We start from the raw sequence: 16,032 nt of genomic DNA on the forward strand, positions 1-16,032 counted from the left end.
CAAACACAAAAGCAATTTGATTGCCTAAACCTCAATCCTCCAATGCAGGGATGCTCAGGTAGGTGAGCAGGTCACAGAACAGATTGCTCAGAGAACAGGAACAACTCCTGGAGGTTCCTACCAAGGGCTTCAGTCTTACAGGGAGGTTTTTAATACTGCTCAGCCAAAGCCCTCAGACACACACCATGTAGCATGCAGCTTTACCCCCCCACCCCAGGAACAAAACTCCCCAAGCAGCAGAGGAGCAGTGATGTTGGGACTGTGAGGTTGCAGCGTGACCTTTGGTAGCCCCCTGGCTTGCTGTGCCCCCCACCCAACACTGAGCACAGCCACGTGGAGCTGGGCATCCTGCAGACCAAGGGTCCAATGTCCAGTCCAGCAGCAAGGGATGCCTTGCACTTTAAAAAACATACAGTCCCACTGTACATTCTGCCCTTTCAAAGTACATTAATTGCCATGGAAACAATGCTTTTATTGGTATGGGAGCAGCCTGGTGGCCTCCACAGATGCAAGATAAAAATCAATGGATACATTGAAATACGGGCTGTATTTCAGGACCCTTTGTGGTTTTGGGGCTGATCGCCGTGGGCACATGAGAGAATGGGTCAGACACCAGCAAGATGCCATCTTCTACAGAGTGAAAGCTGAGGACAATGAACGTTGCAGTAACATCTCTTATCTCAGTGTTGGTCCAAACACCCTTGTACAGGAACTGGTCCCAGTATTGATGTGTGTGCTCAACTCCTGGCACTGGTCATCACCCCCAGTGCCTGCTGAAGCATCCCAGCTCTGGCTGCCCCTCACGTCCTCACTGGCAGCAAGTGGAAAGCCTCATCACTTCTCCTCAGACCTTTGCTGGGTGGCTTTGCTCCATGCCTTCCCTTTCCCCACTCAAGGGCCCTTTCCACCAGCTCAGATGCCTCACCAAAAAGAAGAAGGGAAAAAAACCCCAATATAACAGTTATATGCCACCGCTTTTTGGCCTTGAGAGTATTCTAAAATAGCACTGAGGGGCTGCCCACAAACCAGCACAAAGGGAAGGGTTTCCAGTGCCCTTCCCTCCTCCCCAAATCCCGGTGCAAAGGGCAGCCCCCTCTGCCCGCCCCGCCCCTCCCGGCGCAGCGCTGCCCCGTTCCCTGCCGTGCCGCCCATCATAAAGGGGTCCCTGAGCTGTTATCAGGCAGTGACAGTTTCCGCCATCAGATTCCTCCTGTCCGTCAGGAAAGCTAAATAAGGAACGTCGTTCAGGCGGCTGCAGGAAGAGGGGAAATGCAGGGACATCCGGCCCAGCTGCCAATTTTTCCTTTCCCATGAACCACCGCTGACCTCCACCAAGGGAGAACCTGGACACCCAGCCTGGCATCGGCACCGCTCCTCTTCACTTAACCCTTCCCCAGGGGGGCTGCCCCGGTCCCTCCAGCCTGCCCAGGTGGCCTCACCATGCCGTGTGGGATGGCAGCTGGACCTGTGTCACCGGTGCTACCACCACAGACCCAGGCAGGAGGACTGGGAGCAAGCACATGGCCAGCAGAAGGCTTAACCTGGATGCAGGTGGGTGCCTTCATCTCCATGGCTGGCAGCAACAGGTCCCAAAAGTATCACTGAGCCGCTCTGATTCTTTGCATGCACCAACACCCAGCGCAGACCTGAGCTTATCCTCTGGGTAAACCCCCTGCAGCCACACTGGGGGTTTCCAGGCTCTGCTGAGAATTATAACCAGATCTGGACTGGCTGCTGCAGGCAGGTCATGCCTCATCTCTTTCTCTGCTCACTCCAGATCTCTGCCCATCAGTAATGAGGACCAGGAAAGTCTCCAACCCACCCAGCTCTTCCTCATCGTCCTTGCTGCCTTTCACTGCACAGCAGCAGAGGAGCAGCAGCCACCTGGTTATTACACACTTAGACAAGAGGACACCATAGCTCTTGCCAGGAGTATCTCTTGCCTTTCCCTGCCTCTCTGTTCTTTATGTTTGCCCGATTTGAAGTCTTTTCCTGATCCCCTAAACTGATCCTCCCTCATTAGCAAATCACATCTGTCCCTCGGCACCTCCAGGTTTGGCCTGCAGCGCCTGTGCTGGAGATCCTCACCCTGGAAGGAGGGGGCAGAAACACAGCAAGAAAAACAATTCACACGTGGGAGAAGCTGTAAGGTGAAATACAAGTCACTGGCTGAAACCCGTTTCTGCTACCTCAGCAGGGAAACAACTCCAGGAGGGACTCCCCGCTTCATTTTCTCCGCTTATAAAACTTAGTGGGAGTTTTGCCACCAGCTGCCGTGGGGCCAGGTTTTCACTCCCCTTCTGCTGAACTTGCACCTAGAGATGGAGCAATTTGCCCACAGCCACTCAACAAAACGAGGGGGTCACACTGGGCTCAAGGGCTCGTCCCTCCTTGCCAACTTGACCACAGGCCATCTCCGCTTCCACTGTTGTGCGTTAACAATGAGGCACCGCAGATGGGCAATAATTCTGCGTGCTGAAAACATCAGAACTGTTTTGACCAGAGAGAAAAAGCCCCCCTGGGACCCAGTTAACCCTCCCTTTTAACAACATGAAACAAGAAACAAAGGTCTGGGATAGCCAGAGGCAATAAAAACCCTGGAATTAATTTAACCAGTCACTAGATGCCAGTGCAGCTGCAGCAGTATTTCTTCTCCTAATGAAGGACAAAAGATAATTCCAGCTCTAGCCCAGGGCAAGGCTCAGCACTGGCCTCCTCAGCAAACACTGGCACACACCAGGCAGTTGTGATCATCCCCCGTGGCACCCAGCTGGTGTGGGACCCTCAGGGGGCTGCACGTCCCTTGCTGAGTTGGAGATTTGCAGAAGCTGCCTGGGCCAGGTCAAGGTGAAATGTGGTTCTGGGCACCTCATTCACAGTCAGGGTTGGAAAAGGGGGCTTCAGCTTTAACCAGCCACCTGTGGATTTTCTCCATGCAAACCCATAAATTTTTCCACATACCCAGGCAAATATCACAGCACCCAAAAGGCCCCATGGCAATGAGCTCCACTGCTGCACAGCAGCATGGAACAAGCCACCAGCCCCCTGCCATGCTCTGCATCGTCCCACCACAGGAACCTGGCAGGAGCTTCTTTCTGCAGGCCAGCCATGGTTTTACAGCCCTGTTGCAATGCCCCAGCCCATCTTCCCCAGCGGAAGAGCCCTGGGATGTTTAGTCATTCCTCACATGGAAACCACCACCACTGCTCCTCCACTCCAGCTCCCCACCCTTCATGGGCAGCACAGCCAGCAGGGTCTGGCCATCCCAGCCCTTTCTGCTTCTCCCCACACCCACAGGACCCCTGGGACCCCCATCCACCCGGACTTATTGCAGCTTTCCCCCTGCCACTGGGTTTAATTATACATCTACCCCCACTACCCTCCCCCAAAACTGGGGATGAGGGAGCCTCCTCCATGGCCACTTTGCTCAGAGCTGTTTCAGTCCAGCAGGAAGAATGCAAAGATGCCACGTTCATTTGGAAACACCTCTGCTGTGCCAGCTTGAGGGGATGGGGAGCAGGTGGGGGAGATGGGTGTTGCCTTCAGGGCTCACATTTCTCCCCAAAGCTGCTGAGGGTGGGGCAGACGTAGAGATCCACCACAAGACCCCTGGTGCTCAGCAGCCATTCTGCAAAGCAACCTCCCGAGTGCTGCAGATGCCCCGTACAGCAATGGAGAAACTGCTGCCTGGCCACAGACCCTTCTGCTGCTGTTCCCGTGGGATCCTGCTCTCTCTTTCCCTCCCCAGGAACTGCCTCAGGACGCCGAGAACAGCCTGTTCCCTCCTGGCCAACTGGGAGCACCTGCCCTTCCCACGCCTGCCCTGGAAACACCACACCAACACAGGGCCAAGGGACACCCCCGGGACAGCAATCCCACGTGGAATGTGCCTACAGGAGAGGGACAGCGGAGAAGGGTGGGACATGCCAGAGGAAGCCCCTGTTCCCACCTTGCTTGGTCTGGCCAGGGCCATTGTGCTGCCAGGGGAATATCCCCCACACCAGACATGAAATTGATCTTAGCAGCAAACTGTTTGTGCAGGCAGGGAGCTCGGGTGCCTGAGCCAAATGGCAGAGCAGCCCATTCATCCAGAATCATCCCTAGGCAGGCAGAAAGGCACAAGGGCACGTGGGGGTCCCCATTCCCATCACCCACCTCCTCCCTGCAGGCCCTGGCTCTGCTTCAGCACTAACAAGTGATGGGGTTAAGTCAGATCAGGGTTAGTTGAATGCTTTTGGGCTTTTGCGTGGAACGGTGTTGCTGAAACGTCCCATGTTTATGGCTTGCAATAAAACAACTGCTTCAAATCCCAGCTGTGAAGGTGAATGTTGCTGCTGGCACAGCCAGCACGGGGCTGTCCACACACCCGGACAGGGGGAGGTTTGCCTGCTCCTGGAGGAGGGAAGGCAGCAGCAGCCAATGTAATCAGCTCAAATCCTACACAAGCATTGGCCCTTCCCTGGCACAAAGGGCACGAGCTCTTGAAAGCAGCAAGATGGCATCCCCAGTGGGGTTATTTGGCTGTGGGGTGGTCAGTGCTGCCCTGTGCCCAGAGCATGGTGGCTCAGGGAGTACGTGCTGCAGTTCTGATCCACAAAGGGTCACCCCAAGATGTCCTGGGGTTGAACGTCTGCCTGGTCCTACACATGGCATCCCCTTGGAGCACTGACCTGTTTAACCTGGTGAGGAACAATCATGACACAGGAGAAAATATTTACACCTAGGTGGGATTATCCTTAATGAGGAATTTGGGAATTCTTTACACACTGACAAATTGGTCTCTGGTAGAATGGAAGAAAAGGGAGCAAATCCCCAGAGCAGGATCCTCCCAGCTGAGCTCCACATCGCCCTTGGTCGCTGCGGATCCCAGGCAGCAGCAGAGCTTCAAAGCTCTGCCCAGCCCTGCACTGTCCAGGCCCACACATCTCGCAGCCGTGATGGCCCGAGCCTCCCAGGCACCACTCCCTGCACCTCCGGGAGATGAAAGAACCCGCGAACAGTTACACCATGCTTTACAAATTGCTAACAAGAAAGCTCTGAACAGCTGCAGCTCCTGCCGCTATGCCACCCGCAGCAGGTCCCTTGCTGCCCGGCTTCTCGGAGCTGGCTCCCTGAGCTACAACAGCCCAATGGGTCCTGTGCCCCGTGGCACCAGAACCATCAGCAGCGTTGTGGGCGCAGGTTGACACTGCTGCTACCGGTGATGCTGTTCATACCACAAGGCAGGTCTGTGGCCAGACCTGCCGCCCTCTTGTGAGCTCACTTCAACAACGGCATCAAATGCCACCAGTGACAGTGAGTCACTGAGCTGAAGCTACAGAAAATCCTATTTATGCTCCCAAAAATCATCTCCCCACATCGCAAGCTTCTAGCATTATTAACTTCCTGTCGGTCTCACTCTGATTTGGGCTGTAAATGCTTTACCCCTGGAAGCAAGTGATTCCCTGGGGGAAGCTGGTGGGGCTGGTGCCCCTTCCCCACTGCCCACCCAGCTCTGCTCTACCCCATGGTCTCTGCTCTCTGGAAGGGCATCCCCATTTCTGCCGTAGTCCTGCAACCACCTGACCGACACAAACCATCACCAAGGGGCTCGACTTGCTGCCCAACAGTCTTTCACCCCAGAAGCAAGGGAAAACATTTCTCTGGGATCTGCTACGGGTGACTCCCTAGGCAGAGTAGAGCTGGCAGGGAGAGGGTGGACGGCACCGTCCTGCACCCTCCTCCCCAGCGCGCTGCCCGGCGCTCACAAATTAATGACTCTGCATGAAAAAAAATAAATAAACAGGGAGCCGGGCTCCGGGCTCCCTTCCCGGACGGGTGCTTCCCTGCTCAGGGAGAAATCCCTCCTGCAAGAGTCCAATGTGTTTTCTCCACCCTTGCAGCGAGCGCACCCACGGCACAGGGTGAGCTCACTCGCGGCTCCGGACTCCGCAGGGACGACTCTGCGGGGACACTGCCACAGCCGTCGGGGACACCCGGGCAGGAACCACGGAGCATCCCCGTCAGGGATGGGGAAGCCGGGGTGGTCTGTGCCCGGGTGAGGGGATCCCAGGGGGGGCTGTATCATTCCCCGTCGGGGAGGGGGGAACCCGGGACGAACAATGCCGGTCCCCGTCGGGGCTGGGGTAGCCTGCGGCGGGCAGCGCCGGGGCACAACCAGTCCTCGTCCCGGCAGAGGGACGGCACAGTAGGCAGTGCGGGTCCCTGCGGCGTCTGGCAGACACAGAAGCAGCCAGCACCGGGTCCCGTCCCTCCGGGCAGCCCCATCCCCAGCGCGCTTACAGGTGCGAAGCAGCCCCGCAGCCCCGGCCGGGCAAGGCAGCCCGCAGCGCTCACCTGCCTCCGAGACAATGCCGAGCCAGAGCCAGAGGGGCAGCGTGAAAACTCTCTTCATCTCCGGGGCTGCGGGCAGGTCCGTGCGGGGCGGCGCGGAGCTATGCGGTGCGGAGCGCCCCGCGCCCGAGCTCTGCTCCCGCCGCGCCCCAGCTGCGGCGAAGGGGCGGCGGCAGGCGGGGAGCACCGGGGCCGCTTCCTTTTCCTCCGCCCGCCCGGGCCGCCCGCTGCCGAGCCCGCGGGGAGCCGGGCGGGGCGGGGCGGGGCCGGGCGGGGCGGGACCGGGTGGGGGGCAGTGAGGGGGGAACCCACCTGAGGCTCTGGGCAGCGGCGAGGGGGCTGCACCCCCTCAGCTACGTGTCCCGCACCTGTGTGCATGGATGTGCATCATCCCTGTGCCCCCCCGGACACATGGGTGCCCCTCACCTCTCTGCATGGGTGTGCATCCCCCTGCAGCTGGGCGCAAGTATGTCCCGCAACGATGTGCACCCTCCCCGTCCCCCCTCGGACACGTAAGTGCCCACACCTGTGTGCAAATCATGTGAACACACACTCTGCACACCTGTGCATCCCACCCGCACCTGTGTACACACGCTCACAGGTCTCCTCCTCTCTTGTGTGTGTCTGGGTGCACATCCCGACCCCTCGCACCCGAGGGGACACACACAGATACCCGCTCACACCTGACCTGAACACACGAATCACACATCTGCCTGCACACACGCAGGCACACAGCCCTGTACACCACTCCCCACTCCTCCTGCAGCCCTCGGGAACATGCACAGATGCACATGCACCCTCTCACACCGGTGTGCATGCACTCGCACCCCTACTCATTTAGGGGTGCACTAGGGACCCCACTTATCCCGTCCACCCATATGCACTGCCAGCAACGTGGCATATGCCACACTGACACGCGTGTTTCCCCCTCCCCCAGCACTGTCACACATGACACATACAGCCCCTCTCTGCCAGGTGAACCTCAAAACCCACGCACACGGCCGTGGCTTTGGCAGCGGGACAGTGCCACTCCACGCCTGCCAGCAGCACGGCCCCCACATCGGTGCCACGGCCAGCGGCTCCGGCTGGGTGCGAGGGCAGAGCTGCGGGGGGAGGCGATGGCAACGCTTCGGGAGTGGGGTGGCACGGCAGGCACAGCCCCAGGCAGCTACCTGCACACCCGGCCAGGGATGAATGCAGAAATTAAAAGGGCTCCACGCTGCACCCCGGGGGCTTATTGATTATGGAGGCTTGCAGACAGCAGAGAAAGCTCGAATGAGAACCATGTGCTCATGGCTTCAAAAAGGCACGAAAACTTCTTAGATGCACAATGGCTTTCATTGCCAAACCCGTGGAAGAAATCACCCTGTCCCTCTCCGAGGCTCCAAGCCGCTGAGTTTATTTTACCTGACCACCCCCAGGCCAGTTGGTGAGTTTTTAACCCCGAGAGCACCAGTTGCACCACTCTTCAGCACACTCATCTTTGACCACCATCCCGGGGAATCAGAAAGCAGCTGTGTGCCTCCATCCCAGGTGGGTGTCCAAAGCCCTGCATGGTTACAGAGCTTTTTAAAACTTGCCATGATGAGGGGGTGATGAGCCAGAGCTGAGGACGGCACGGAGGGGCAGCACTGAGAAGAGCTGAAATTGTGGGATCAGCCTCCTGCCCAGTGCCAGGGCTGTGATCATAGAATCATAGAATCAGCTGGGTTGGAAGGGACCTCAGAGATCATCAAGTCCAACCCTTGGTCCACTACTGCTGCAGTTCCCAGCCCATGGCACTGAGTGCCACATCCAGTCTCTTCTGAAATATCTCCAGACACGGAGAATCCACTACTTCCCTGGGCAGCCCATTCCAATGCCTGATCACCCTCTCTGTAAAGAAATTCTTTCTAATCTCCAACCTAAACCTCCCCTGGCACAACTTAAGACCCTGCCCTCTTGTCTTGCTGAGAGTTGCCTGGGAGAAGAGACCAACCTCCCCCTGGCTACAACCTCCTTTCAGGGAGTTGTAGAGGTGGAGTAGATCAGAGGTGGGCAGGTGAGGGACTCCCGGCTATGGCAGTGAATCCATACTGGGGACCACCATGAGCATCAGGGGTCATCGTGCACCTGAGAGATGCACAGCAAGGTGGTGAGGTGTGGACAGTGGCAGAGGGATGAATCACATCCCACTGCTGAGACACTGGAGACGATGCAAGATCCGAGAACTGCCTGGGTGGGCTGAGTGCGAGAAGAGCAGAGGGTCTGACCTGGTGTTGGGGATCCTTTGGTGCTCCAAAAATCAAGTTATTTTGGCATCCTCCATCCGCTGCAATCCAAACGTGGCACCGTGCAGGCGCTGGTGTCCGGGACCAGCCCGCCCATGCTGCCATCTAATGGCAGGACACCGGAGAGGGCTCCCCCCACCACGGCGGGGAATTTTCCATCACAAACACAGTGACTGTGGGACCGATGGGACCTTTCCATTGTTGCCGTCCTGGGAAACAAAAGGATCTGATTTAAAAATCTTATCCGCCTTCCAGCACGTGGGGGGACCCGAGGAAGCAAAGGCTTCCCCAAAGCACAGGATAAAGACAGAGAGGGGACCAAGGCAGGAGCTGCTGGACGCTGCCCAGCTCCAGGCACAGCTATGGGAAAGGCACACTGGGGTGGCTCTGGGGACCTGCAAGGAAAATACAGCCTGGTGCCGGGGGTAGGTGGGGAGAGGCAGCCCTGGCAGGTGCAGAGCCCAGACGCTGGAGCAGAGGGATACTTCACCCCTATGGTGCTCGGTATCCCATCCTCTTCTGCCCAAAGCCATGGCCAGGCCCAGCTGGTCACCCATGTTCACACCACACTTGTGGATACTGCTCCACGGTGCTACGGTTTATCAGTGAAATGTGTTTTTCAGGCAGCATTTCCTTGCCAGCTGGCAGCTCAGAGCAGCATTTTCTCTGCAGGTAGAAGCTGCCCCATGAGGTGTATGCAGGGCAAGGGCTGTGCCTGCCCCAGCCTTCCTGCAGGCACAGCCAGGCAAGGACATTATAACCTGAAACACAGGTCTGCCTTGGACCTGAAACCCCTGGGCAGGAGGAAGAGGAAGGATGTGCTTCCTCAGGAGCCTGCTCAACCCAGGGGTTTAGAACAAGCAGGATTCACTGCTCTCCAGCTTTGTCAAGTGGAAGGTGTAGGAGGTGGCAGCACTGGCACCAGCACACACCACAGCCCGTGCCACCACATCAGCCCATGCAGCACATGGCAGCAGTGGGCACAGGAGATGACACCCACACTGCCTGGCAGATCTGCTCCCACTCATGCTTCAGGGATGGCTGCCTGCTGCTGACCAGTGCTGGGGCAGGTCAGGAGGGGTGACGGGTTTCATGCCTGCAGAGCCCCAAGCTCCAGACAGCATTCAGGATCAGGGCAGCCCTGGCCTCTGCTTTGATGCTAGAGTGGACTTGAGTGTGATAAAAATGACAGTTCCTCTCAGCCCAGCACCGCCATTCCTCCCTCCCACCCATCAATCCCACCAGCCAGGTTTAGATCCATCCCAGCCCCTTCTGTCTTCCCCTCCTAGGCTGGGGGAAGAGCCTGGGCTGGGAGCTGTTCTGTGCCCCCAGGTTGTTCTACACCCCAGTGCAGCAGATCCCAACACCACAGCACTCATCAGCCAGTGATCTATTGAACTTTAATGGTGATAAGCAGCACGCAGGGAGGCAGCACCGCAGTGGCCGGGCCAAGCACGGAGCTCCCTCTGCCGCCAGCCTGGAGCCCTTCCCAGTGAAGCCCTGCGATCAGAGGAAGCCCACACACCGCAGTCAAGAGGTATCTAACGGTGCTCTAGGACCACTGACTTCCTCCACAGAGTTTCAGTGGAGGTACGGGGGGATGGAAGGTGCAATCAGCCTGCATACTTCACCGTGCAATATACTCAGGCACAGAAGGTTGTTCTTTGAGAGCTGCCAGGCAGTGTGGCCCCCCAGCCCATGGCACAAAGTAGGCAGGGCAGACAGGAGCTGGGAAGAGACTCTACCCCCTCCTTCCTGCCAAAAGTGAAATCAAACTAGCATCACCCAACACCCACCATGATCCAAGTGTGCAGAACTGGCCTCCAGGCAGTGACAAGGAGCCAGGCTGGTGTCCCCAAAGCATGCCAACCCCCCACCCTCACAGGGCAAGGTGGCAGAGGTACATGGGCTCCACATTTTCCAACCCATCGCTGAAGCAGGTGCTGAAGAAGGGGCAGTACCTCTCCGCAGAGACCTGGTGGAAGGTGAAGAGGTGGGACATGTCCCCAGCATCAAAAAAGGTGACAATGCCCTCCTGGCAGTCTAGGAAGACCCCCACTTTCCGGGGGGGCACGGCGTGGAGTCAGGCGCACCCAGGGGGTGGTGGTGGCCCAGTACTCAGTCCTGTTCCTCAGGCGGAGTGTCCAGTAGCCATTCTCAGGACACAGCTTGACCTTTGCTGCCCGGTCCACAGCCTCGGCAGCCACCCCCAGGTCCCACTTGGTTTTGCAGCCCACCCAGACCTCCCAGTAGTGTTGGCCACTGCCAAAGGTCTGTGAGCTGAGGACATTGACACACTGACGGAAGCGCCGGGGGCTGCTGGGGACAGGCTGGGCTCTGCTCCTCTCTGTCACTGCTGTCAGGTCTCTGGAGAAGACCAGGTTGGGGTGGGCTGACTCAGGGTCGAAGGTGAGTGGGGCAGGAGCTGTAAAGTCATCAAACATAGCATTTTACCCGTTGTATATTGCCTCTTAGAGCATCCCCAACCCCACCAGCACATCCATCCCTCCCACCCATCCGCTCACCGGGGCAGATGGACCTCAGCATCTGCCTCCAGAAGATGTACTGCAAGGGGCCACCATGGCTGTCCCTATAGAGCTCCGTGTCAAAGGCAGGCTGGGTCTCAACCTGCACTGAGGGTCTAGGGCAGAGAGAATGGCAGTCAATCCTTTGGCTGTGCCACCAGTGAGGCACGAGGGAAGAGCAGTCAGGACTGCAGCACACGATGGCCTGGGACAGATTATGGAAGAGATAGGACACAAACCTCCCTGGCAGCTGCGTGTTCCTCCCCAGCACAGCAAGTGGCTCAGGGCAGAAGTGTTGTGGACTGAGACAGGCCTGGCAGCACTGCTCATGGAGCCATGGCTCATGGCAGACCAGCACCCAATGCAGCCAAGCAGGACTCCAGCAGTGGGCTGCAGAGCTGGGCTGCACCCCACTGCAGCACCCAGGGAGGGAGGGGGAAAGGACACTGTCCCCTGCAGCAGTTCTGTCCCTCAGCTACTCACGGCCTCAAAGCTGCACCTCAGAGTCACTTCTATAGCCCTATGAGTTTTAAGAAGCTAAGAAATGGAGGGGAGAAGCAGAGGCACCCAAAGTTTGTGGCACCAGCCTTGCTCCCACTTGCAGCATGCATAGCTCTTGCACCCATCCCAAACCAACACGTCTCCCCCACTCTCCCAGCCCAGCCATCCTGACACACATGCTCTCTGGGCACAGCATTCAACATGTGCTGGAGACCAGCCCCCACCAAGCACAGCACCAGCAGCTTGCTGAGCAATTTGTGATGCTTTTAAAACATGAGATAAGATTCTTCTCCCATGTAGTCCCAGCCAGGGACAGAGATAAGCTCCTGAAAAGAGAATTGGCCTCTTTCATGCCAGACACGTACCTGATATCCAGGCTCTCCACCTGCAGTGAGAAGCAGAGAGAATCAGCAGTCACTGTCTGCAATTCATGCAGCTGCACAAACAAGCTCCCTGTCCTGCCTCCTGCTGTCACAAGGCACAGAGAGAGGAAACCCATTACAGGGACCCCCCCACCCTGGGCACTGGGGCCAAGGCAATTTCACAGGGGTGACAGAGGAGAAGGAAGGCTCCCAAAACTCCCTCCATCCCAAATTCAGATCCTGCATCATCCCACAGCCAAGCACACTCACCTCCAGCAACGACACCTCTTCCATCTTGCTGAGGATCTGCTCTATGTGCTCTATGTCCCTCTGCAGCACTGCCATCCCCTCCTCCAGCCTGTGGACATCCCCACGCAGCCGTGCCAGTGACTGCTCCTCCTTTTCAGCCAGCTCTGCCAGCACAGCTCTCTCCTCTTCCTCCAGGATCTGATGAAGTCGGGCAAACTCTGACCGGATCTTGAAGTTCAGCTCCCCAGACACCTTCTGGGCACAGTGAAAAGGCAGAAGTTGAGCCTAGCAGTGCACAGGATGGCTGGGCCCCCTGTTCTCCATACAGGATCCTGGAAATCAGAGAGTTTCAGACATAGCCATGACTTTTGGGATGGAGAACAGGACACAAGGACAACCTTCACGGCTGCAGAGCCAAAGAGGAAAAATAAAAAAAGAAACAGCACCTGAGCTCTGAAAATGGCTCAGTCACCTTAACAAGAAATCCTTGCACACAGCCATGGTGGGAGTCTCCAGCCCTCTCCCACACCCACAGGAATCTGCTTGTGTGCAAGACTGGAGCTCATTTGCTTTTCTGGAGCTGCAGACTCAGCTGTTCAGGATAGTTAGGATTTACTTCACATGATACCAGACCCTGGGCAGAGCTGCCTAACACTGGTAACTCACTTTTTCTCTGATGCCTCTGTCTCCCAGTGCTCCTGTTTGTATGGGAGATACGGGAGAACTGCACAAACTAATCTCTGTAGTGAAAGCTGATAAAATCCCTTCCAGCTCTTTTTTGAGGTCACTTTTTTCCAGCACCTCCTGGTCCTCTCACTGCCTTCCTCCCTGTTTACAAGAAACAGCCAATGACTTTTTATTTTCCCAATCTTTAAGCTTTTAATCTCCAAGTGCAACCTTAGCCCTCATTATTTCCTCGAGGAGCATTTCCCAAAACACACAGCCCTTTCCACCAGCAGGAAACCCATCTCCCCCTGAGTCCACCTGAAGATTCACCATCCAGCACAAGTGCCAGTGACAGGAAGTGACAGTGCTGCAGGGCCAGAACAGGCTGCTCAGCCAGCAGCTCTCACCACTCACCCTGTTTCAGCTCTGCTGCACAGACATGCCTTGTAAACGCTGCACTAATAAGCCCTCAATGCCTCTTCCCAAAGTCCCCACTGAATATTCAGTAGTGATGGGCTTTGGCATAGATCCAGGGGAATTTGTTCAGCTCTCTACATAGTTATTTGTCCAGACTTTTTACAGAAAGCTGAGCTATATCTCAGTGGAAGTGATAGACAGGTCCTCCATAAACATAACCCAGAGGCTGTACAAAACAATCAGCTGTCCCAGGGCATTACCATCAGGCCACTGATCCCCTCCTGCACTGCACGCTTCCTCTGCAAGAAGTTCTCCATATCCTTCTGACGAGCTTGCAAAGCATCCTCCAGGTGCTTCTGCAGGAGTAAGAAAAAGAAGGTGAGGAGACCATTTCACTACTCAGTTGATTCAGGAGCAATGCCAGTTCCTGAGGCCAGCATTAGAGGAAGGCTGCAACAGGATTTTTTATAAAAGTAGTAAGGAGAAGAAAGAGAACTATATATGTGTGTGTGTGTGCACATGCAGAAACAAATTCAGTTTTTGAAAGTGGAGGCTCCAGCCTGGGATACCTGCTTGCAGAAGGTTTAAACCCTGTGTGCTCTTACTTGCTCAGGGACTGTCCCCTCCAGCAGCCATCAACCCTGCCTGCATGATCCCTACATGAGAAACAACCAGTCTATGATGGAACCTGGGTGCAGCAGTGATGAAAACAAACGAAAGAAAAGAAACCATCACAATGACAGCTGAAAGCAAAGAGGGAGAGGGAAGGAACTGGGAAGAGACAGAGATGTCAGTGCACTCAGGCCAGGTGAAACACACACAGGGGAAATGACTAGGAGGGGAGGGGTTGGCGAGCTCATGGTGGCTGAGCAGGACTCACATGGAGCCTGTCCTCCTTTTCCCCAGCAGAAGCCACTGACCTGCATCTTGTGCTGGTGCTCGGCAGAGCCGCAGTGCCGCAGCTTCTCCACCAGCCCCGCCAGCAGGTAGTGGGTGCGGAAAGCCCGGCTGGGGAACTCGCGGCGACACTGGGGACAGGAGGGGACGTGGTCACAGCTCTCCCAGTACTGCTGGATGCAGGACTTGCAGAAGTGGTGCATGCAGTCCAGCATGACGGGCTGGCTGAAGAGGTCACAGCAGATGGCACACGTCAGCTCCTCCCGCAGGCTCCGGTCCTGGCTCCTGCCAGCCATCCCTGCTGGCACACAGGTGACAGAAATCAAAGAGAAAAATCACAGAATCACTTAGGCTAGAAAACACCTTTAAGACATAAGCTCTTTCAAATCCACCACGAAACCTGTCCTCCAAACACCTCGAGGGATGGTGACTCAACCAACCCCTGGGCAGCCAGCTCCCAATGCTTGATAACAAAGTCCAGCTCCAGGTCCCACCCTGATCCTCCTGCCACCACTGTCCCCAAATACCCCTCCTCTGGGCAACAGCAGACTTGTGCCTCACCTCACGCTGGCCCCTGCGGGGTGATCTGGGACAGAGCTTGGTTACCAGACCTCGGTCAGGACGCACAGGACCTGCCCAGGTGCCGCGCTGCTGCGTCCGGCCCTGGAAAGCCCCAAACGCCGGGAATCAGAACCGAGTCCCAGCAGAGGGGCAGCCCCGCTGCAGGATAACAACCTTCCCTTCAGTGCTGCGGCAGCAAAACCACTCGCAAGCTCCAACAGGGCCTGACCGTGAGCCCTACGGAAGGGCTGACACGGGCCACACACAGACACCAGCCCAGGCAGCCGCGCGGTGGGGACAAACCTGGGGTGCGTAGCTCCCTCCCCACGCACGGCCCCGCGGTAGCCCCAGCCCCAGCCCCAGCCCCAGCCCCAGCCCCAGCCCCAGCCCCAGCCCCAGCCCCAGCCCCAGCCCCAGACCCAGACCCAGACCCAGACCCAGACCCAGACCCAGACCCAGACCCAGACCCACGCACCCCTCTCCGCTCCGCGTACTTCGCGGCCTCCGCACTTTCAGCCCCAGCCCCGCCCCTCCCGCAGACTGACACCCGCCTCGGCCAATCACGGGGCGGATCGATGCCCCCTCCCACTCACCCCGAGGTCACGTACGCGAGTGCGGGAAGGGGCGTAGTAGGCGTAGGGAGAGCGTAGGGAGCTGCCCTTCCCTTCCCTTCCCCTTCCCCTTCCTTCCCCTCCCCCTTCCCTTCCCTTCCCCTTCCCCTTCCCCTTCCCCTTCCCCTTCCCTTCCCCCCTTCCCCTTCCCCTTCCCCCCTTCCCCCTTCCCCTTCCCCCTTCCCCTTCCCCTTCCCCTTCCCCTTCCCCCTTCCCTTTCCCCCCTTCCCCTTCCCCTTCCCCTTCCCCTTCCCCCTTCCCTTCCCCCCCTTCCCCTCCCCCTCCCCTTCCCCTTCCCCTTCCCCCTTCCCCCCTTCCCCTTCCCCCTTCCCCCTTCCCCCTTCCCCCTTCCCCCCTTCCCCCCTTCCCCCTTTCCTCTTCCCCCTTCCCCTTCCCCTTCCCCCCTGTTCCCCTTTTCCCCTGGTCCCCCCTTTTCCCCTATCCCCCTTACCCCTTCCCCCCTTCCCCCTTTCCTCTTCCCCCTTTCCCCTTCCCCTTTCCCCCTTTCCCCTTTCCCCTTCCCCCTTTCCCCTTCCCCCCTTTTCCCTTCCCCCTTTTCCTTCCCCCCTTTCCCCTTCCTCCCTTTTCCCCTGCCCCCCCTTTCCCCCTTCCGCTCCCTTCCTCCCCCCTTTCCCCCTTC

At 57.6% G+C, this 16,032-nt stretch overlaps 2 protein-coding genes across 2 annotated transcripts in view; both read right to left on the bottom strand.

Annotated features, from left to right (window-relative positions):
• Positions 1-6,471, bottom strand: part of FLT4 (fms related tyrosine kinase 4) — a 56,308-nt gene extending 49,837 nt beyond the window's left edge. Inside the window, 1 exon segment of the mRNA XM_030458984.1 lies at positions 6,337-6,471. Coding sequence (XP_030314844.1) covers positions 6,337-6,394 — 58 coding nt within the window. The 5' untranslated portion in view covers positions 6,395-6,471.
• Positions 6,472-9,994: 3,523 nt separating this feature from the next.
• On the bottom strand, positions 9,995-15,291 carry LOC103536093 (nuclear factor 7, brain-like). Its single transcript, XM_030459044.1, is given in 9 exon segments — positions 9,995-10,674; positions 10,676-11,028; positions 11,129-11,244; positions 11,995-12,014; positions 12,262-12,495; positions 13,584-13,679; positions 14,244-14,521; positions 14,782-14,883; positions 15,257-15,291. Coding segments are annotated over 7 exon segments (1,284 nt in total). The 5' UTR covers positions 14,517-14,521; positions 14,782-14,883; positions 15,257-15,291; the 3' UTR covers positions 9,995-10,482.
• Between the last annotated feature and the right edge of the window lie 741 nt (positions 15,292-16,032).

Source organism: Calypte anna, chromosome 13 (genome assembly GCF_003957555.1).
Source record: "Calypte anna isolate BGI_N300 chromosome 13, bCalAnn1_v1.p, whole genome shotgun sequence".
NCBI lineage: Eukaryota > Metazoa > Chordata > Aves > Apodiformes > Trochilidae > Calypte > Calypte anna.